Consider the following 23,495-nt stretch of genomic DNA (forward strand, 5'->3'; position numbering starts at 1 on the left):
GGCCTAATAGACCTTCATACATTGCAGCCCAGACACCATTATTAGGCATGTAAGTATCGTAATAACTAGGCCGCCCCATACTATCCAGTACTTGGGGGCGGGGGGCATTCAGCCAAACTCTGTCACCTTTTTAGATGCCATGTTTGCTTTTCACAGCAGCAAGTGTTTAAACTGCCAGGGATTTTATTGAAGCCTCATCTGTGCCGTCCCTGCCCTGCGGTGCACATCTATGTGCTGGTGAACAAAAAGATTAATTTTTTAATAAATGTTTAACAAGTTAAAAATTATAAAATGTGTCTTCTGCTTTTTTCATGTTTTTTTTCTTTTTACAAGAATTGTTGGAGCCAATTTTCTTTAGAAACATTTCAATATCTGTTTTTCTGGTGTTTTTCTTGTAATATAGGAAAGCCTAAGGCCAGAAATAAACCCCATAAATCACTGTACATGGAGACTTTGGGATCAGATCATTTCTGTCCGCGTTGATTGTGGAAACAAAAAAGCTTTTCTAAAAGCCTCAAACTTCTGTGTGTGAATCAGAGCTGAGATCTAACGTGATAGAAGATTACAGTGCGGGGAAGACGGGAAACCTTCATATAGACGGCCGGTGGTGATGGAGTCAGTGACCGACTCTGGCCAAATATGTCTCTAGAGCCGTAGTAGAAGATGAAGATGTCGTCCTCATCATGAAGTAGTTATTTCTCATGTCGCGTGTAATGAATATCTCCTGCAGTATTACTAATGCCGATTCCAGGGTTGGTAAATGAGACGAGAATTAGCGTTATGGAAGATGAGTCTATGAGGAACGTATTCAGCTGCCGACTCCGAGGAGGAAACTGCTTGTTGTCTGTGGCCTAAATATATAGGATTTATTAGTAGATGTAAAGAAGGAAACTAAATACTGTAAAATAATAAATCTCCTCATATGTTTCCCTTATTATCTCCAGTAATTGTATTATTACACAGGATTCTTATGATGTTACATCGGCTCATCTTCTCATTCAGGTCTCTACAATATCGGATCCTCTCAGTGAAGATCTTCTACAAAAGAAAATTTTCCTGATTTACCCATCACAGATGGATATGGACAGAGACAAGATGGCGGAGAGGATATTACACCTCACCCTAGAGATCCTCTTCCGGCTTACTGGAGAGGTGAGAGATTCTGATGACGTCACATTACATCATTCTTATCTATGGGAATAACAGATGTTACAGAACTGGAGAGGAGAGGACTCTGGAAATGTCTGTAGTGAGATTTATTAATGTGTCTCTCCATTACCAGGATTACATAGTGGTGAAGACCTCTAGTGATCGCTGTCAGGACCCTGTGTCTGAGGGATGGGGAAGACCCCTGAGCCCAATCACGGGGCCTCCACCTCACCCCCTGATCCATGAGGACATCAATGACCAGAAGATCCTAGCACTCACCTACAAGATGATTGAGCTGCTGACTGGAGAGGTGACACTGCTGGGAATGCTGGGACATTATACAGTAACACTATGAAGGGATCGGGGGGATGACGGTATCATTGTATGTGTCAGGTTCCTATAAGGTGTCAGGATGTCGCTGTCTATTTCTCCATGGAGGAGTGGGAGTATTTAGAAGGACACCGAGATCTGTACAAGAACGTCATAATGGAGGTTCCCCAGCCCCTCACATCTCCAGGTAATAGACAGGACTAAATACACACGGCTTATAATTATCTGTATGTAAAGAATGAATTCAGTCCCTGTATGTGTTTCCTCCAGATCTATCCAGTAAGAGGACAACACCAGAGAGATGTCCCCGTCCTCTTCTTCCACAGGACTGTAACCAAGAAGATCCCAGTGCTCCTCAGGACCATCAGGTAGATGGAGAGAAGGTGTCAGGAGATCTCCCCTATGATGTGTAGACGCCGGTGAAGGTCTTGTGCTCAGTCTTGTTTTATCCACCAGTATTATATGTTTTATACTTGTGTAATGAGAACGGTGGAGATGGCAGGATTAGAGCTGATCATAGATGTGACTTCTCCATCTGTTGGTGACTTTTATAATATTTGTTTCAGGGTGAAGATCCGACCCATATTAATACTACAGAGACATATGTGACAGATGATGAGCGGTGTAAAGAGGAGATTCCCACATATGACTACCCAGGTGAGGAGTAACCACTAAATGCAGAGAGGTCACAGATTCTTCTCAGTCACCGGCTGTTGCTGCTTTATCGGTGGTATAGTCCGGCCGTATTACCATGATTGCCATGGATTCTGGCTGATGAATTGGGACACACATAAATTTGTTTGTAGGACAATATGCTCTAGCAAGATATCTGTCAAACAAATTAAAAATAATTGATTGGTCCAAAATTTTCCACCTCCACATTTATACCAGGAATGGCAATACAATTAGGGATGACTGGAGTAGCCGAATCCGAATCCTCCCATCTGGGAAATGCTACATCAAGAGGCAAAGCCCCTTGGACATTGGTGTGCGCCAATTCACGAGCACTAGGGACAGCGCTAGTACTGGGCATTGTTCCCTGAGTAGGAGACATTTCTCCAGAAGCGCTATTTGTCCTTGTTGTACTGGTCCTTGTGTGTGAGGATGGAGCAGAATCACTGCTCATTTCTGAGCTATCACTGTCGCTGCTACTAAAGCCCTCGAAATCCACATCCCCATCCGGCACTGCGATATCTTCGCTGTCATAACATAAAAGTGCATAAGCCTCCTCTACACTATAAGGCTGGGGTCACACTTGGCGTAAGACAATACGCCACGTATTATACGTCCGTACTACGGCCGTAATACGGAGAAATGTTCCCAAAATATTGATCCGTAGTCAGGGTGTGTCAGCGTATTTTGCGCATGGCATCCTCCGTATGTAATCCGTATGGCATCCGTACTGCGAGATTTTCGCGCAGGCTTGCAAAACAGACATCTAATGGATTTATGTGCTCAAATGTTAGGGAAAACATATATACAGTATATATATATATATATATATGTCATTGAGACACATATATATATATTCTGTATTTAGATTTCTTTCAGCGCGATATCTGTGAAAAGCCGGTAATTCAATTGCCGGCTTTTCATTTCTCCTGCACAAACCCGACAGGATATGAGACATGGTTTACATACAGTAAACCATCTCATATCCCCTTTTTTTTTGCATATTCCACATTACTAATGTTAGTAGTGTGTATGTGCAAAATTTCAGCGCTGTAGCTGCTGAAATAAAGGGTTAAATGGCGGAAAAAAATGGCGTGGGCTCCCGCGCAATTTTCTCCACCAGAATGGTAAAGCCAGTGACTGAGGGCAGATATTAATAGCCAGGAGAGGGTCCATGGTTATTGGCCCCCCCGTGGCTAAAAACATCTGCCCCCAGCCACCCCAGAAAAGGCACATCTGGAAGATGCGCCTATTCTGGCACTTGGCCACTCTCTTCCCACTCCCTGTAGTGGTGGGATATGGGGTAATGAAGGGTTAATGCCACCTTGCTATTGTAAGGTGACATTAAGCCAGATTAATAATGGAGAGGCGTCAATTATGTCACCTATCCATTATTAATCCAATTGTAGGAAAGGGTTAAAAAACACACACACACACATGATTTAAAAGTATTTTAATGAAATAAACACAGCGGTTGTTGTAATAATTTATTGTACTCTCAGTCCATCAGGAACACCCTCGCTTGGAAAAATAATAAACGCACAAGATACATACCTTCTGCTGTCAGATCAGGTCCCACGATGTAATCCATCTGAAGGGGTTAACTAATATTACAGGCAGGAGCCCTGCTAAATGCAGCGGTGTGCTCCTGCTTGTAATTCCCCGGCGAATGAATGAAATGTAGGTCATTGACCTACATTTCCTTCAGTCGCGGTGATGCGCCCCCTGGTGGATGTCCTCATATGACCTGGAGCGTGGGAAAAATTCCCAGGCTGCAGTTCATGAGAACATCCACCAGAGGGCGCATCACCGCGACTGAAGGAAATGTAGGTGTTGTGAATTTGCTTTTTGGCTCCCTCTAGTGGTTACTAGTTTTTTGACTCTGGTTTTTCTGTCATTCCTTTTATCCTCACCTGGGTCGTTAGTTCAGGGGTGTCGCTATATAAGCTCTCTGGACCTTCAGTTCTATGCCTGGCAACGTGGAATTCAGAGCTAATCTTTTGTGCTCTGGTCTTCTGATCCTGGTTCCTGCTTTTCAAAGCTAAGTCTGCTTCCTTGCTTTTTGCTTCTGTTTGTTTTGTATTTTTGTCCAGCTTGTTCTAAATCTGTATCCTGACCTTGGCTGGAAGCTCTAGGGGGCTGGTGTTCTCCCCCCGGACCGTTAGACGGTTCGGGGGTTCTAGAATTTCCAGCGTGGATTTTGTTAGGGTTTTTGTTGACCATATAAGTTACTTGCTATATTCTGCTATTAGTAAAGCGGGCCTCTCTTTGCTAAATCCTGGTTCATTTCTGTGTTTGTCATTTCCTCTTACCTCACCGTTATTATTTGTGGGGGGCTTCTATCCTGCTTTGGGGTCCCTTTCTCTGGAGGCAAGAGAGGTCTTTGTTTTCCTCTTCTAGGGGTAGTAAGATTCTCCGGCTGGCGCGAGTCATCTAGCGATCACCGTAGGCATGATCCCCGGCTACTTCTAGTGTTGGCGTTAGGAGTAGATATATGGTCAATCCAGTTACCACTGCCCTATGAGCTGGATTTTTGCATCTCGCAGACTTACACGTTCCTCTGAGACCCTCGCCATTGGGGTCATAACAGTTTGCCAGGCCCATATTAAATGTGTAATGCATTGCAGAAGAGGGATTATAAGAAAGAAGATTCTGAGTTTTTTTTTTCCCTCTCTCATTTTTTTTTTTTTTTCTTTTCCCCTTTACCTCAGAGTGGCTTATGCTTGCTGCAGACATGAATGTCCAGACCTTGATTACAAGTGTGGACCAGCTGGCTACTCGTGTGCAGGGCATACAAGACTATGTTATCAGAAATCCTAGGTCAGGATGGTCTTTAAGATTTTGCGTGAAAATTCTTTGTTTGTCAAGGGCTCAAAGTGTCTCTTTGGTGTACAGAAGGTTCCCTTTTTGGGGTTCATTTTTTCCCCTTCTGCTGTGGAGATGGACCCAGTCAAGGTCCGAGCTATTCTTGATTGGACTCAGCCCTCGTCAGTTAAGAGTCTTCAGAAGTTCTTGGGTTTCGCTAACTTCTACCGTCGTTTTATCGCTAATTTTTCTAGCATTGTGAAACCTTTGACGGATATGACCAAGAAGGGCTCCGATGTAGCTAACTGGGCTCCTGCTGCCGTGGAGGCTTTCCAGGAGTTGAAACGCCGGTTTACTTCGGCGCCTGTGTTGTGCCAGCCTGATGTCTCACTTCCCTTTCAGGTTGAGGTGGATGCTTCAGACATTGGAGCAGGGGCCGTTTTGTCGCAGAGAGGCCCTGGTTGCTCTGTTATGAGACCTTGTGCCTTTTTCTCTAGGAAGTTTTCGCCTGCTGAGCGAAATTATGATGTGGGCAATCGGGAGTTGTTGGCCATGAAGTGGGCATTTGAGGAGTGGCGTCATTGGCTCGAGGGTGCTAAGCATCGTGTGGTGGTCTTGACTGATCACAAAAATCTGATGTATCTCGAGTCTGCTAAACGCCTTAATCCTAGACAGGCCCACTGGTCATTGTTTTTCTCCCGTTTTGACTTTGTGGTCTCGTATTTACCAGGTTCTAAGAATGTGAAGGCCAATGCTCTCTCTAGGAGCTTTGTGCCTGATGCTCCTGGAGTCACTGAACCTGTTGGCATTCTTAAGGAGGGAGTTATCTTGTCTGCAATTTCTCCGGATCTGCGACGTGTGTTGCAGAGATTTCAGGCTGGTAGGCCTGATTCTTGTCCACCTGACAGATTGTTTGTGCCTGATAAGTGGACCAGCAGAGTCATTTCCGAGATTCATTCCTCGGTGTTGGCAGGGCACCCGGGAATTTTCGGCACCAGAGACCTGGTGGCCAGATCCTTTTGGTGGTCTTCCTTGTCAAGGGATGTGCGGTCATTTGTGCAGTCCTGTGGGACTTGTGCTCGAGCTAAGCCTTGCTGTTCTCGTGCCAGCGGGTTGCTCTTGCCCTTGCCAGTTCCGAAGAGACCTTGGACACACATCTCCATGGATTTCATTTCTGATCTTCCAGTGTCTCAGGGCATGTCTGTTATCTGGGTGATATGTGATCGCTTCTCCAAGATGGTCCATTTGGTTCCTTTGCCTAAGCTGCCTTCCTCTTCCGATCTGGTCCCTGTGTTTTTCCAGAACGTGGTTCGTTTACACGGCATCCCTGAGAATATTGTGTCAGACAGAGGATCCCAGTTCGTCTCCAGATTCTGGCGATCCTTTTGTGGTAGGATGGGCATTGATTTGTCGTTTTCGTCCGCTTTTCATCCACAAACTAATGGACAGACGGAGCGGACTAATCAGACTCTAGAGGCTTATTTGAGGTGTTTTGTCTCTGCTGATCAGGACGATTGGGTGACCTTCTTGCCGTTGGCTGAGTTTGCCCTTAATAATCGGGCTAGTTCCGCTACCTTGGTTTCGCCATTTTTCTGCAACTCTGGTTTCCACCCTCGCTTTTCCTCGGGTCATGTGGAGCCTTCTGACTGTCCTGGGGTGGATTCTGTGGTGGATAGGTTGCAGCGGATCTGGAATCATGTGGTGGACAACTTGAAGTTGTCACAGGAGAAGGCTCAGCGTTTTGCCAACCGCCGCCGCGGTGTGGGTCCCCGACTTCGGGTTGGGGATTTGGTGTGGCTTTCTTCTCGCTTTGTTCCATGAAGGTCTCCTCTCCAAAGTTTAAACCTCGCTTCATTGGTCCTTACAAGATATTGGAAATCCTTAATCCTGTGTCCTTTCGCCTGGATCTTCCTGTGTCATTTGCCATTCACAACGTGTTTCATAGATCCTTGTTGCGGCGGTACGTTGTGCCTGTGGTTCCTTCTGCTGAGCCTCCTGCTCCGGTGTTGGTTGAGGGCGAGCTGGAGTACGTGGTGGAGAAGATCTTAGATTCTCGTCTCTCCAGGCGGAGGCTTCAGTACCTGGTCAAGTGGAAGGGCTATGGTCAGGAGGATAATTCCTGGGTGGTCGCCTCTGATGTACATGCGGCCGATTTGGTTCGTGCCTTTCACGCCGCTCATCCTGATCGCCCTGGTGGTCTTGGTGAGGGTTCGGTGACCCCTCACTAAGGGGGGGGTACTGTTGTGAATTTGCTTTTTGGCTCCCTCTAGTGGTTACTAGTTTTTTGACTCTGGTTTTTCTGTCATTCCTTTTATCCTCACCTGGGTCGTTAGTTCAGGGGTGTCGCTATATAAGCTCTCTGGACCTTCAGTTCTATGCCTGGCAACGTGGAATTCAGAGCTAATCTTTTGTGCTCTGGTCTTCTGATCCTGGTTCCTGCTTTTCAAAGCTAAGTCTGCTTCCTTGCTTTTTGCTTCTGTTTGTTTTGTATTTTTGTCCAGCTTGTTCTAAATCTGTATCCTGACCTTGGCTGGAAGCTCTAGGGGGCTGGTGTTCTCCCCCCGGACCGTTAGACGGTTCGGGGGTTCTAGAATTTCCAGCGTGGATTTTGTTAGGGTTTTTGTTGACCATATAAGTTACTTGCTATATTCTGCTATTAGTAAAGCGGGCCTCTCTTTGCTAAATCCTGGTTCATTTCTGTGTTTGTCATTTCCTCTTACCTCACCGTTATTATTTGTGGGGGGCTTCTATCCTTCTTTGGGGTCCCTTTCTCTGGAGGCAAGAGAGGTCTTTGTTTTCCTCTTCTAGGGGTAGTAAGACTCTCCGGCTGGCGCGAGTCATCTAGCGATCACCGTAGGCATGATCCCCGGCTACTTCTAGTGTTGGCGTTAGGAGTAGATATATGGTCAATCCAGTTACCACTGCCCTATGAGCTGGATTTTTGCATCTCGCAGACTTACACGTTCCTCTGAGACCCTCGCCATTGGGGTCATAACATGTAGGTCAATGACCTACATTTCATTCATTCGCCGGGGATTACAGGCACGGAGCACACCGCTGCATTTAGCAGGGCTCCTGTCTGTAATATTAGTTAACCCCTTCAGATGGATTACATCGTGGGACCTGATCTGACAGCAGAAGGTATGTATCTTGTGCGTTTATTATTTTTCCAAGCGAGGGTGTTCCTGATGGACTGAGAGTACAATAAATTATTACAACAACCGCTGTGTTTATTTCATTAAAATACTTTTAAATCATGTGTGTGTGTGTTTTTTAACCCTTTCCTACAATTGGATTAATAATGGATAGGTGGCATAATTGACGCCTCTCCATTATTAATCTGGCTTAATGTCACCTTACAATAGCAAGGTGGCATTAACCCTTCATTACCCCATATCCCACCGCTACAGGGAGTGGGAAGAGAGTGGCCAAGTGCCAGAATAGGCGCATCTTCCAGATGTGCCTTTTCTGGGGTGGCTGGGGGCAGATGTTTTTAGCCACGGGGGGGCCAATAACCATGGACCCTCTCCTGGCTATTAATATCTGCCCTCAGTCACTGGCTTTACCATTCTGGCGGAGAAAATTGCGCGGGAGCCCACGCCAATTTTTTCCGCCATTTAACCCTTTATTTCAGCAGCTACAGCGCTGAAATTTTGCACATACACACTACTAACATTAGTAATGTGGAATATGCAAAAAAAAAGGGGATATGAGATGGTTTACTGTATGTAAACTATGTCTCATATCCTGTTGGGTTTGTGCAAGAGAAATGAAAAGCCGGCAATTGAATTACCGACTTTTCACTAACACCGCTGCGTATTTCTCGCAAGTCACACTGCTGGTCAGTGTGGAATCCGTATTTTTCACGCCCCCATAGACTTTCATTGGCGATTTTTTTGCGCAGTACACTGACAAACGCAGCATGCTGCGATTTTGTACGGCCGTAGAAAGCCGTATAATACTGAACCGTAATATACGGCTAATAGGAGCAGCCCCATTGAGAATAATTGTGCCGTATGTTATGCGAGTTTTACGGACGTAGTTTCTGCGCTCTTACGTCCGTAAAACTCGCATGTGTGACCCCGGCCTAATACTGATGGGCCATTTTATTTGTTTTTTTGTTTTTTTTCGGAAATAGAAAACACTTTTATAGAAAATTCTTTAGCCTAACCCTAACTTTAGAATAAAGCCTAACTTTAGCCCCAACACTAGCCCTAACTATAGCACTAACCCTAACCTGCCTTATCTGTTTTTTTTACTTTACAACAAGATCGCTGACTGACTCAGCTGTTGCCAGCAGCACTTGTAACACTGATTCTCCTCTAATCTTTCACTGACAGGAGATCTAAGGAGAAACAGTGTTTTTATGAGGCAGATCACCCGGGAAAGTTAATTGCTACAACACACTTTCTTAGTGATTTGTCTCATTGACTGGTGTGACGCTGATGTCATCACGACCTGAACCAATAAAGTCTCAATGAGGTCGGGGGTCACAGTAAGTGTTGTGCGCCAGAATCCTCTCGTTATAAGGTACGTGGGGGTCCTGATGAGCACAAAACCGACAAACGGTAGATAAACGTCAGCACTAGCAGGGCTTTGTGCAGCGCTGACGTTTATCTACCGTTGGCGGTCACAAAGCGGTTAAGTTAAGGGTATCATCATTTCTGTCCAGGCATATTTCCTGAGTTTTATTTTTTTTTTAAATTCTGTGGAAGCATGGTTGAAAAGTAATGTCTGACTTTTATTTGTTCATTTTCATAGATTTTTGATTTATTACTTTTGTCAGATTAAAGTTATTTCTGTGACCATTGTGGGGTTTTCTGTCATTAAACGAGGGGTACCAACAATTTTGACCACGTGTGTAGGAGGAGTTAATATTTTGAATCCACATCCACTTTCTGGAAATTAGCACAAAGTGGATGTTGGAGAGTGAAAATTACACATCTGCCATTTTATTACCCAGCACATAGTGCCCAGATTGTGCTCCAGGAGACACACACCGCAGAGTAAGTGGATTCTTCTCACTATAATTTTGCTAAATACAGGGATCCTAAATGTTGTTTGAGCACACTGCAAGACTCAGAAGGGAGAGCGGATTTTGCTGGATTGGTTTATAGAAACCCTGCTGCTTTTCAACAGCCTTTGAGCTACTAAAGGCCCCGTCTCACATAGCGAGATCGCTAGCGAGATCGCTGCTGAGTCACAAGTTTTGTGACGCAACAGCGACCTCCATAGCGATCTCGCTATGTGTGACACGTACCAGCGATCAGGCCCCTGCTGCGAGATCGCTGGTCGTGTCGGAATGGCCTGGACCTTTTTTTGGTCGTTGAGGCCCCGCTGACATTGCTGAATCGGTGTGTGTGACACCGATCCAGCGATGTCTTCACTGGTAACCAGGGTAAACATCGGGTTACTAAGCGCAGGGCCGCGCTTAGTAACCCGATGTTTACCCTGGTTACCAGCGTAAATGTGAAAAAAAACAAACAATACATACTCACCATCTGATGTCCGTCAGGTCCCTCGCCGTCTGCTTCCTGCTCTCACTGACTCCCGGCCGTACAGTGAGAAGTGAGAGCACAGCAGTGACGTCACCGCTGCGCTCTGCTCTCACTGTACGGCCGGATCTCAGTCAGAGCAGGAAGCAGACGGCGAGGGACCTGGACACCGAAAGGCGAGTATGTACTGTTTGTTTTTTTTGGTAACCAGGGTAAACATCGGGTTACTAAGCGCGGCCCTGCGCTTAGTAACCCGATGTTTACCCTGGTTACCCGGGTGCTGCAGGGGGACTTCGGCATCGTTGAAGACAGTTTCAACGATGCCGAAGTCGTTCCCCTGATCGTTGGTCGCTGGAGAGAGCTGTCTGTGTGACAGCTCCCCAGCGACCACACGGCGACTTACCAACGATCACGGCCAGGTCGTATCGCTGGTCGTGATCGTTGGTAAATCGCTTAGTGAGACGGGGCTTTAATAGTGTGGGAACTGTTTTTCAAGGCTAGCAAAACTGTGAGATGGGTCACACCTATACAATACCCTCAGGCATATCAGTAGAATATAGCACGGAGAGTCTCCCAATAATTAAAACGTAACTTTTAATCACTAAGATAAAATGGACAAACTAACATGACACAATTAACCCATGTGAATAAGGTGCTCATGCAAACCAGTGCTCAAGATAAAAATTGGTTTGATCTCACCAATGGGAACAGACAAATGTCCACAGCAGATTCCTCCTGTTGCCTTCTCTAAATAGGAGGAGAGGAAAGAGAGGGAGGGGGTATAGGGCTTTACAAAACTCCCTGTCGTGCCCCTTGTATTGCCCCTGTCCTAACAAGGACAGGCCCCAAGTATACCCTGCTAGTGACAACCACCATCCACTACATCTAATATATAGGTCTCCCTACACGTTTCCTCCCCAGTCACGGGGATTTATGACTACCCATAGGCAGTGACACAAATTGTCACACCCATTGATAGGTACCCTGCCACTGCAGGGTTACCTAGATGACGGACACTTATTTTTTTGCATACTTTATGTCCCATTGGCTTTAAATCAACTCCCCTAATGAATTCGTGTGACTGGGGAGGAAACACGTAGGGAGACTTATATATTATATGTAGCGGATGGTTGTTGTCCCTAGCAGGGTAAACTTGGGGCCTGTCCTTGTTAGGACAGGAGCAATACAAGGGGCACGACAAGGAGTTTAGTAAAGCCCTATACCCCCTCCCTCTCTTTCCTCCCCTCCTATTTAGAGAAGGCAACAGGAGGAACCTGCTGTGGACGTTTGTCGTTCCCATTGGTGAGACCAAACCAATTTTTATCTTTAGCACTGGTTTGCATGAGCACCTTATTCACGTGTGTTAATTTTGTCATGTTAGTTTGTCCACTTTATCTTAGTGATTAAAAGTTACGTTTTAATTATTGAGAGACTCTCCGTGCTATATTCTAACCTCTGTTTATCCATTGATCGATGATGGACCTGACAGGGGACTTGTTTTTTTGTGAGATGAGAATTGGTATTATTTTTGCCTACATAACATTGATTGATTCTTTTTATTCAATATTTGGGAGGCAGAATGAACAAACAGTTGAACACCACACACTACTGGTTCATCCAACAAGGTTTTTTATTAGGCTGGGATCACACATATGCGAGATATGTCCGAGTCTCGCAGGTGAAAACCCAGATCTGGCGCCGGCACTCCAGAGCGGAGCGTGCGGCTCCATGTGTTGCTGTGCGGCTGCACGCTCCGCTCCGGAGTGCCGGCGCCAGAGCTGGGTTTTCACCTGCGAGACTCGGACGTATCTCGCGTATGTGTGATCCCGGCCTTAGACTGTGAACAGTTATTGTTTGGTAAATAAAGTTTTTACATAGCTTGCCATTTTTATGGATGGTTTAAGCTGAAATGTTCAAAAATATAAAACTTAAGGATATTTTATTAAAAAAATGTTTTTTTTATCTTAGCAGATGACTGTACCAGGAGATCAGAGGGACAGTTGACATCTTCAGTTTTTAAATCTGATGATCTTGAGATCCTACAAGATACAACTGAAGTGAATGCCATTACCCCAGATATATCATCATCCATTCACAGTAAATATCTGTCATCTGGTCCTATGAAACAGGTCCCATCTTCTGATTCATTGCTAACTACTAAGGAAAATCAAAGTCATAAACGAGGCATTAAAAGACAATCTGCTTCTAAAGCAAATAAGTCATTTTCCTGTTCAGAATGTGGGAAAGGTTTTAACCAGAAATCAGATTTGGTTAATCACCATAGAACTCACACAGGGGAGAAGCCTTTTTCCTGTTCAGAATGTGGGAAATGTTTTAACCAGAAATCAGATTTGGTTAATCACCATAGAACTCACACAGGGGAGAAGCCTTTTTCCTGTTCAGAATGTGGGAAATGTTTTAAATGGAAAACAAATCTTGGTAGCCATCAAAGAATCCACACAGGGGAGAAACCTTTTACCTGTTCAGAATGTGGGAAAGGTTTTAACCAGAAATGGCATCTTGTTAGTCACCAGAGAACCCACACAGGGGAGAAACCTTTTTCATGTTCAGAATGTGGGAAATGTTTTAAATGGAAAATAGATTTGGTTAATCACCATAGAACTCACACAGGGGAGAAGCCTTTTTCCTGTTCAGAATGTGGGAAATGTTTTAACCAGAAATGGAATCTTGTTAGACATCAGAGCAGTCACAAAGAGGAGAAGCCTTTTTCCTGTTCAGAATGTGGGAAATGTTTTAACCTGAAATCAGATTTGGTTAGGCACCATAGAACTCACTCAGGGGAGAAGCCTTTTTCCTGTTCAGAATGTGGGAAATATTTTAAACTGAAATCAGGTTTGGTTAGGCACCATAAAACTCACACAGGGGAGAAGCCTTTTTCCTGTTCAGAATGTGGGAAATGTTTTAACCGGAAATGGAATCTTGTTACTCACCAGAGAAATCACAAAGAGGAGAAGCCTTTTTCCTGTTCAGAATGTGGGAAATGTTTTATCCATGAATCAGATTTGGTTAGGCACCATAGAACTCACACAGGGGAGAAGTCTTTTTCCTGTTCAGAATGTGGGAAATGTTTTAACCTGAAATCAGATTTTGTTAGGCACCATAGAACTCACACAGGGGAGAAGCCTTTTTCCTGTTCAGAATGTGGGAAATGTTTTAACCTGAAATCAGATTTGGTTAGGCACCATAGAACTCACACAGGGGAGAAGCCTTTTTCCTGTTCAGAATGTGGGAAATGTTTTAACCTGAAATCAGATTTGGTTAGGCACCATAGAACTCACACAGGGGAGAAACCTTTTTCCTGTTCATAATGTTTGATATGTTTTAACAGGAAAGCGCTTCTTGTTAGGCATCAGAGCAGTCACACAGATAAGCCTTTTTCATTTTCTTAATGTAGGAAATACTTTACTTGGAAATCAACTGTTAATAAACATCAGAGACATCACATAGGGGAGAAGCCTTTTTTATGTTCATAATGTTGGCATATTTTTAACCAAAATTGAATCTTCTTAAATGGGTTGTCTCTTGTCATTCCTCATGTTTGCTGACAAAAGGATAAACTACTCTTTATTAATTCCAAATGTAAAACTATACCCATAATTTACCCCCTGAAGGTTAGTCAGTAGGTGACTAATAGAAAAAAACATGTACCCCACAGTTCAGTATATAGGGTGAGGTGACGTATACACTCTCACTCTCCAAGCCTCTCATTTCTACGGGTTTCATCGTCCTCACCAAAGGCAACTCATCAGGAGACTAATAGTGACCTATATTTAAGCAAAACTAGACAAAAAAACTAAAACCATGTATCATGTTATCCGAAACAGTCAGAAAACCAGCCACATATTGGCAGATCCCAGACCTCAAACTATATACTTCATAAGTTTATAATCCACTCCAGTGTCAGGAATAGATAGTATGTGAAAAATACATTATAATTCTTGTGTTTTTCTCCTATAGTGACTGCCCTAGTTTGGTATTGTAACAGCTGTTAATTAGTAGGGCAAGCTGTCCTAGGCTAAACTCCGTTTTCAGATGGCCCAATATGTACCACTCAGGGAAACCTTAAGCTGGGTTCACATTGCGTTAATGGCAATGCGCTGACGGCATCCGTTACATAGCGGCACTAATGCTATGTAACGGATGCATTAGTGCACCCATTAACTGCCATTATGTAGCGCATCGCTAACGCATGTCATAATCGGCATGCGTTAATGATGTGCCGTCATTCTGTGATGGACCCTCGGACGCAGTCTGCAGCGTTTTCGGGTCCGTCACCGCTGGCACAGATAGAGCATCTGCGCTAGTGCGATCGCATAAACGCGATCTTTTTCAGCACTTGCGTTAACGCAGTCCGTTTAACTTATGCGTTGAACGGACTGCACTAACGCAATGTGAACCTAGCCTTACCTGCTCCAAAGATCAATAGCAGCTTCTAATGGCCAGGCTGCGGTCTGTCAAGGAATGAGTGAAATATCCTTATAAAGACTAGGGATGTGTGCAATCATAATGTATGTAGGATCTGTGCCATTATTTAGTATGAAAATGTCACGGAGTGACTGGCCCAGTGTGACACGACCCAGCAACATATAGCATTGTATCTTAATTAACCAGAAAACTATTTTTAGCAAATGAAGAATAATAGAATGTTATCTGTATGTTGTTTTTCAAATTTAAGTGTTGATTTCTGGTTGGTCAAGAAAACAGACTTTTGTTAGCCTAAAAGTCAATATTCCAGGCTTACACTATGTGCACACGTTCAGGTTTTTTCACGGTTTTTTTCGTGTTTTTTCGCGGTAAAAACGCTATAAAAACTAATTAAAAACGCATACATTATGCATCCTATCATTTAGAATGCATTCTGCATGTTTTGTGCACATTGATGCGTTTTTTTCCGCGGAAAAAAATGCATCACGGTAAAAAAAGCAGCATGTTCATTAATTTTGCGGATTTACTGCGTTTTTTCCCCCTATTCTATGCATTTTGGAAAAAAAACGCACCAAAAGCGCGTCAAATGCGGTAAAAACGCATGCGGATTTCAGGCAGAAATGTCCGGTTTTTGTCAGGAAAATGTCTGCAAGAAATCCTGACGTGTGCACATACCCTTATTGTGGCTTATCCTTGATCACTAGTGATGTTTGCTGTTTGGCTCCATACAACAATGCATATTTAGCATGTTTGTTGACTTCTAAAGCAGAGAGGGAAAAGCTATGCAGATAGTTTAAATAATCAAGTAAAGGTACCTTCACACGAAACGATATCGCTAGCGATCCGTGACGTTGCAGCGTCCTGGCTAGCGATATCGTTTCGTTTGACACGCAGCAGCGATCAGGATTCTGCTGTGATGTCGCTGAATAAAGTCCAGAACTTTATTTGGTCGTCCGATCGCCGTGTATCGTTGTGTTTGAAAGCAAACGCAACGATACCAGCGATATTTTACACTGGTAACCAGGGTAAACATCGGGTTGCTAAGCGCAGGGCCGCGCTTAGTAACCCGATGTTTACCCTGGTTACCAGCGTAAAAGTAAAAAAAACAAACAGTACATGCTCACCTGCGCGTCCCCCAGCCTCTACTTCCTGACACTGACTGAGCTCCGGCTCTAAAGTGAAAGTGAAAGCACAGCGGTGACGTCACCGCTCTGCTGTTAGGGCCGGAGCTCAGTCAATGTCAGGAAGCAGACGGCAGGGGACGCGCAGGTGAGCATGTAATGTTTGTTTTTTTTACTTTTACGCTGGTAACCAGGGTAAACATCGGGTTACTAAGCGCGGCCCTGCGCTTAGCAACCCGATGTTTACCCTGGTTACCTGGGGACCTCGGCATCGTTGGTCGCTGGAGAGCTGTCTGTGTGACAGCTCTCCAGCGATCAAACAGCGACGCTGCAGCGATCGGCATCGTTGTCGCTATCGCTGCAGCGTCGCTTCGTGTGAAGGTACCTTAATGCTATTTGATCTCATCTGCATTCTTACCCTTTATGTAAATACTGAATGAGGGCCACTTGTTAAGTCTAAAAATAGGTTACATGCCTCTGTATAAAGATACTGAGAGAAACAGCCAGAGAGATTCTGCCAAGATATCCATATATCTCAAAAGGACCAGAGAAAGGACAGCAGCCATTTTACATCATGGCTCCATTACGAGGGACACGGAGCTATTATTCTATAGGTAACAACCTAGGGGTTTTCAGCCTCAGTTGGAAGAATACAGATCAGTTCCATAGACCATCGCTGAACCATGGATACGTTTGGAGAAGCCAGGTTGTGATCCTCAGATCAACTGGCCTTGTAGCTTGTATGGACTCAGTGGACTGTCATCTTCCTACGCTTTTAGTTACCTCCTCTCTGTGCATGCCACAGGTGGGGTAGCGACCCTGGAAGATCTGTAGTCACAGGTGCTATTATCCCAGCGAGTCAGCAGAAGTGCGAGACTCTAATGTGCACCATCTTGGGATGTTTGCTGGGAATGTTCTATGTGTTATCTGCCTGTTTTGTGGTACAATAAAGCATTGCCACACTGTTTTACCCTCACCCTGTGTTGCCTGAGTAGCGTTTTGCCCATGTTAAAAGGAGAGTGGGAGTTCGGTGAGACGATCCCTGGTGCATGCGTTTTCGGCTAGCGGGCGGAGCTCATAGCAATCCGGCAGTGAAAACCATAGACTTCTGCTGGAGACCTCTGGTTGTCATGCCAACCCATCAGTGAGCCACGATCATGTGGCGGGATCACTCATGAGCGGGATTTCTGGCGCGCTTGCTGACGTGCCAGAAAAGATGTGGCTCAGCGCTGGAGCCCACATCAAAGGGAGGGAGTCTGACATCGGCGTACATTTATGGCTGGTGTCGTAAAGGGGTTAAATGGGGATTGTTTTTACAGAGACAGAAGTTGTAATCAATCATGTATACATACATATATGTATGTGTGTATGAAGCCCCGCCCACTCCACATAGCCACACTCACTCCACACGCAAAGCCCCGTATAATATCTAATATCTATTTCATAGGCACATCTTCTTGACCACAATAGCTTACACTGCCTGTGTTGCCCATAGCAACCAATCACTAAGCATCTTTCATTTCACCAGAGCTGTTTAGAAGATGAAAGCTGAGCTGTGATTGGCTGCTATGAGCAACAGTTTTCGTTGTAGACAGTTGTGGTAACTGAGGCCTATTATTCTTCTCATCTCTATGGTGTTATCGTCCTTCTGTATAGCTGGAAATAACACAATTTATTACCGTGCCGAAACAGACCACCCTCTGCCACAGACTGCAGGGGGCCCAGAATCAGGAACTTCTTTAGGTACCGTTACACTAAACGATTTACCAACGATCACGACCAGCGATACAACCTGGCCGTGATCGTTGGTAAGTCGTGTGGTCGCTGGAGAGCTGTCACACAGACAGCTCTCCAGCGACCAACGATGCCGAAGTCCCCGGGTAACCAAGATAAACATTGGGTTACTAAGCGCAGGGCCGCGCTTAGTAACCCGATGTTTACCCTGGTTACCATTGTAAATGTAAAAAAAAAAAAAACACTACATACTTACATTCCGGTGCCTGTAACGTCCCCCGCCGGCGGCTTCCCGCAATGACTGTGTCAGTGCCGGCCGTAAAGCACAGCGGTGATGTCACCGCTGTGCTCTGCTTTTACTTTACGGCCAGCGCTCACAGTCAGTGCGGGAAGCCGCCGGCGGGGGACGTGACAGGCACCGGAATGTAAGCATGTAGTGTTTTTTTTTTTTTTTTTACATTTACAATGGTAACCAGGGTAAACATCGGGTTACTAAGCACGGCCCTGCGCTTAGTAACCCGATGTTTACCCTGGTTACAAGTGAACACATCGCTGGATCGGTGTCACACACACCGATCCAGCGATGACAACGGGCGATCCAGCGATGACATAAAGTTCTGGACTTCTAGCTCCGACCAGCGATGTTACAGCGGGATCCTGATCGCTGCTGCGTGTCAAACACAACGAGATCGCTATCCAGGACGCTGCAACGTCACGGATCGCTGTTCTCGCTGCAAAAGTCGCTAAGTGTGACGGTACCTTTTGTCAGGCATGAAGCATCTCATTAACTTCAAACACAGATTAAAGAAAGAAACACAAGATGGATTTCTCTAACCCAGGAACCATTTTACTCGGTGTAACAGCGCCAACCTGACAATGCCGGGTTCACTGTATACCTATTTATACAGCTACAACTAATGCCGCTCTAAATGACTCCTTCTTTACAATCTCTAACTAAATGGTATTACTGAAATGCTCTGTGCTGCGAGGACACCGTGTACAGACGGGAGGGACCTGGAGACGAGACACAGGTATATACTATGTGCAGGGGAGAGAACACACAGATATACTGTATACTATATACAAGGGAGATGACACAAAAGTATATACTATATACAGGAGGAGATGACACAGGTACAGTACCGACCAAAAGTTTGGACACACCTTGTCATTTAACCCCTTCACCCCGCGGCCCTTTTTCGTTTTTGTGTTTTCGTTTTTCACTCCCCTCCTTCCCAGAGCCATAACTTTTTTATTTTCCCGTAAATATGGCCATGTGAGGGCTTATTTTTTGCGGGACGAGTTGTACTTTTGAACGACATCATTGGTTTTACCATGTCGTGTACTAGAAAACGGGAAAAAAATTCCAAGTGCGGTGAAATTGCAAAAAAAGTGCAATCCCACACTTGTTTTTTGTTTGTTTTTTTTGCTAGGTTCACTAAATGCTAAAACTGAGCTGCCATTATGATTCTCTAGGTCATTACGAGTTCATAGACACCTAACATGACTAGGTTATTTTTTATCTAAATGGTGAAAAAAAATTCCAAACTTTGCTTAAAAAAAAAGAAAAAAAAAGTGCCATTTTCCGATACCCGTAGCGTCTCCATTTTTCGTGATCTGGGGGTCGGCTGAGGGCTTATTTTTTGCGTGCCGAGCTGGCGTTTTTAATGATAGCATTTTGGTGCAGATACGTTCTTTTGATCGCCCGTTATTGCATTTTAACGCAATGTCGCGGCGACCAAAAAAACGTAATTCTGGCGTTTCGGATTTTTTTCTCGCTACGCTGTTTAGCGATCAGGTTAATGCTTTTTTTTAATTGATAGATCGGGCGATTTTGAACGCGGCGATACCAAATATGTGTAGGGTTTTTTTTTTTTATTGTTTTATTTAGGATGGGGCGAAAGGGGGGTGATTTAAACTTTTATATTTTTATAATTTTTTTCACATTTTTAAAAACTTTTTTTTTTCACTTTTGCCATGCTTCAATAGCCTCCATGGGAGGCTAGAAGCAGGCACAGCCCGATCGGCTCTGCTACATAACAGCGATCATCAGATCGCTGTTATGTAGCAGAATTGCAGGTGTGCTGTGAGCGCCGACCACAGGGTGGCGCTCACAGCTACCTGCGATCAGTAACCATAGAGGTCTCAAGGACCTCTATGGTTACCATCCTAATGCATCGCCGACCTCCTATCATGTGACGGGGGTCGGCGATGACGTCAGATCCGGCCGCCCGGCCGGATGCGGTAGTTAAATGCCGCTGTCTGCGTTTGACAGCGGCATTTAACAGGTTAATAACGGCGAGTGAATAGTGATTTCACCCGCCGCTATTGCGCGCACATGTCAGCTGTCCAAAACAGCTGACATGTCGCGACTTTGATGTGGGCTCAGCGCCGGAGCCCACATCAAAGGGGGAGACACGGCATGCGCAGTACTAGTACGGTGCATGTCGTGAAGGGGTTAAAGATTTTTTCTGTATTTTCATTACTATGTAAATTGTACATTCACACTGAAGGCATCAAAACTATGAATTAACATATGTGGAATTATATACTTAACAAAAAAGTGTGAAACAACTGAAAATATGTCTTATATTCTAGGTTCTTCAAAGTAGCCACCTTTTGCTTTGATGACGGCTTTGCACACTCTTGGCATTCTCTTGATGAGCTTCAAGAGGTAGTCACCGGGAATGGTCTTCCAACAATCTTGAAGGATTTCCCAGAGATGCTTAGCACTTGTTGGCCCTTTTGCCTTCACTCTGCGGTCCAGCTCACCCCAATGTTGTGAACTCTATTTTTGGGCTCCCTCTAGTGGTCACAAGCGGTACTGTGTAGTGTTGTCTTTCTGCAGGTTGGCAGCTTCAGCTGGTTCGTTATCCTTGGTTGGTTTCCTATTTAGCTCACCTGGATACTCAGTTCCTTGCCTGCTATCAATGTATTCAGTGCTCTTCAGATTCCTTGTGACTACCTTGCTCCCAGTCTCTCCAAGACAAGCTAAGTTTTTGTTTGTTTATTTTTTGATCATCAGCATTCATCATGTTTCTTGTCCAGCTTGCTAAAATGTGATTTCCTCGCTTGCTGGTTGCTCTAGGGGACTGAGTTTCTCCCCCCGCACCGTTAGTTGGTGCAGGGGTTCTTGAAATCTCAGTGTGGATATTTTGTAAGGGTTTTTTACTGACCGCACAGACCCCTTTACTATTTTCTGCTATCTAGTATTAGTGGGCCTCATTTGCTGAATCTGCTTTCACCCCTGTGTATGTGCCTTCCTCTTACCTCACCGTTATTATCTGTTGGGGGCTTCTATATCTTTGGGGATTATTTATCTGGAGGCAAGAGAGGTCTTTCTTTCTCTCTAGGGGTAGTTAGTTCCTCAGGCTGGCTCGAGACGTCTAGGATTTTTAGGCACGTTCACCGGCTACTTCTAGTGTGTTTGGATAGGTTCAGATTTGCGGTCAGTCCAGTTTGCCACCTCCCTAGAGCTTGTCCTATGTTTGTTTCTTAGCTGAGTTATTTGTGATCCTCAACCACTAAGGATCATAACAGTATAGCAGGCCAAAAAGTGTTTATTGCATCGCAGAAGTGGGATAAAAAGAAGACCTGAGTACTTTTCTTTTTTTTTTTTCTTTCCTCCCGCTTTTCCTCTGCTGCAGTCTGTTTAGCTTCTTTCATCCCCTTGAACTCTGGGTGGTTTTGAGCTCAGCTGCAGACATGAATGTTCAGACTCTGACTTCTAGTGTGGATCATCTTACTGCACGGGTGCAAAGTATTCAGAATTTTGTTGTTCATAGCCCTATGTCAGAACCAAAAATACCCATTCCTGAGTTGTTTTCTGGAGATAGATCTAGGTTTCTAAATTTTAAGAATAATTGTAAGTTATTTCTATCTCTGAGACCTCGTTCCTCTGGTGATTCCGCTCAGCAAGTTAAAATTGTTATCTCCTTGTTGCGTGGCGACCCTCAAGATTGGGCTTTCTCTCTGGCGCCAGGAGATCCTGCATTGCTTAATGTAGATGCATTTTTTCTGGCTCTTGGACTTCTTTATGAGGAGCCTAATCTTGAGAATCAGGCAGAAAAAGCGTTGCTGGCTTTCTCTCAAGGTCAGGATGAAGCAGAGGTGTATTGTCAAAAATTTCGGAAATGGTCGGTGCTTACTCAATGGAATGAGTGTGCCCTGGCTGCAAATTTCAGAGAAGGTCTTTCTGAGGCCGTTAAGAATGTTATGGTGGGGTTTCCCACCCCTACAAGTCTGAGTGATTCTATGGCTTTAGCCATTCAGGTTGATCGGCGTTTGCGGGAGCGCAAATCTGCTCATCCTTTGGCGGTATTTTCTGGACAGAGACCTGAGTCTATGCAATGTGACCGAACTCTGACCAGAATTGAGCGACAAAGTCATAGACGTCAAAATGGGTTGTGCTTTTACTGTGGTGATTCTACTCATGTTATCTCAGCATGCTCTAAACGCTTAAAAAAAATCGCTAAACCTGTCACCATTGGTACTATACAGCCTAAATTTATTTTGTCTGTTAGTTTGATTTGTTCTTTGTCGTCCTACCCGGTTATGGCTTTTGTGGATTCGGGTGCTGCCCTGAATCTGATGGATTTGTCATTTGCCAGGCGCTGTGGTTTTGTCCTGGAGCCTTTGGAATTTCCTATTCCTCTGAGGGGAATTGATGCTACGCCATTGGCTGAGAATAAGCCTCAGTATTGGACGCAAATGACCATGTGCATGACTCCCGTACATCAGGAGGTGATTCGCTTTCTTGTTCTGCATAATTTACATGATGTTGTCGTTTTGGGTCTGCCATGGCTGCAAGCTCATAATCCAGTTTTAGATTGGAGAGCTATGTCTGTGTCAAGTTGGGGTTGTCAGGGAATTCATGGCGATACTCCGTTGGTGTCTATTGCTTCTTCCACTCCTTCTGAGGTCCCTGAGTTTTTGTCTGACTACCAGGATGTATTTGATGAGCCCAGGTCCAGTGCCCTGCCCCCTCATAGGGATTGTGACTGTGCTATAAATTTAATTCCTGGTAGTAAATTCCCTAAGGGACGACTTTTTAATTTGTCTATACCAGAGCATGCCGCGATGCGGAGTTATATAAAGGAGTCTTTGGAGAAGGGACATATTCGCCCATCCTCTTCCCCTCTTGGTGCAGGATTTTTTTTTGTGGCCAAGAAGGACGGTTCTTTGAGACCTTGTATAGATTATCGTCTTCTGAATAAAATCACAGTCAAATTTCAGTATCCTTTGCCACTATTGTCTGATTTGTTTGCTCGGATTAAGGGTGCCAGTTGGTTCACCAAGATAGATCTCCGTGGTGCGTATAACCTTGTGCGCATTAAGCAGGGAGATGAATGGAAAACAGCATTTAATACGCCCGAAGGCCATTTTGAGTACTTAGTTATGCCTTTTGGACTCTCTAATGCTCCTTCTGTGTTTCAGTCCTTCATGCATGACATCTTCCGAGAATATCTGGATAAATTTATGATTCTTTATCTGGATGACATTTTGGTCTTTTCTGATGATTGGGAGTCCTGTTGTGAATTTGCTTTTTGCTCCCTCTAGTGGTTACTAGTTTTTTGACTCTGGTTTTTCTGTCATTTTTTTTATCCGCACCTGGGTCGTTAGTTAGGGGTGTTGCTATTTTAGCTCCCTGGACCTTCAGTTCAATGCCTGGCAACGTAGTTATCAGAGCTAGTCTGCTGTGCTCTTGTCTACTGATCCTGGTTCCAGTTATATCAGCTAAGTC

The 23,495-nt window shown here is 44.7% G+C and overlaps 1 protein-coding gene across 1 annotated transcript; it reads left to right on the top strand.

Annotated features, from left to right (window-relative positions):
* The first annotated feature begins 950 nt into the window (after nucleotides 1-950).
* LOC143766836 (uncharacterized) lies at nucleotides 951-15,186 on the top strand. Its single transcript, XM_077254819.1, has 6 exons — nucleotides 951-1,152; nucleotides 1,283-1,459; nucleotides 1,543-1,666; nucleotides 1,750-1,847; nucleotides 2,046-2,136; nucleotides 12,423-15,186. The coding sequence occupies exons 1-6, from the start codon at nucleotides 1,075-1,077 to the stop codon at nucleotides 13,778-13,780; spliced, it is 1,926 nt and encodes a 641-aa protein (XP_077110934.1). The 5' UTR covers nucleotides 951-1,074; the 3' UTR covers nucleotides 13,781-15,186.
* The last annotated feature ends 8,309 nt before the right edge of the window (nucleotides 15,187-23,495 follow it).

Source organism: Ranitomeya variabilis, chromosome 4, assembly GCF_051348905.1.
Source record: "Ranitomeya variabilis isolate aRanVar5 chromosome 4, aRanVar5.hap1, whole genome shotgun sequence".
NCBI lineage: Eukaryota > Metazoa > Chordata > Amphibia > Anura > Dendrobatidae > Ranitomeya > Ranitomeya variabilis.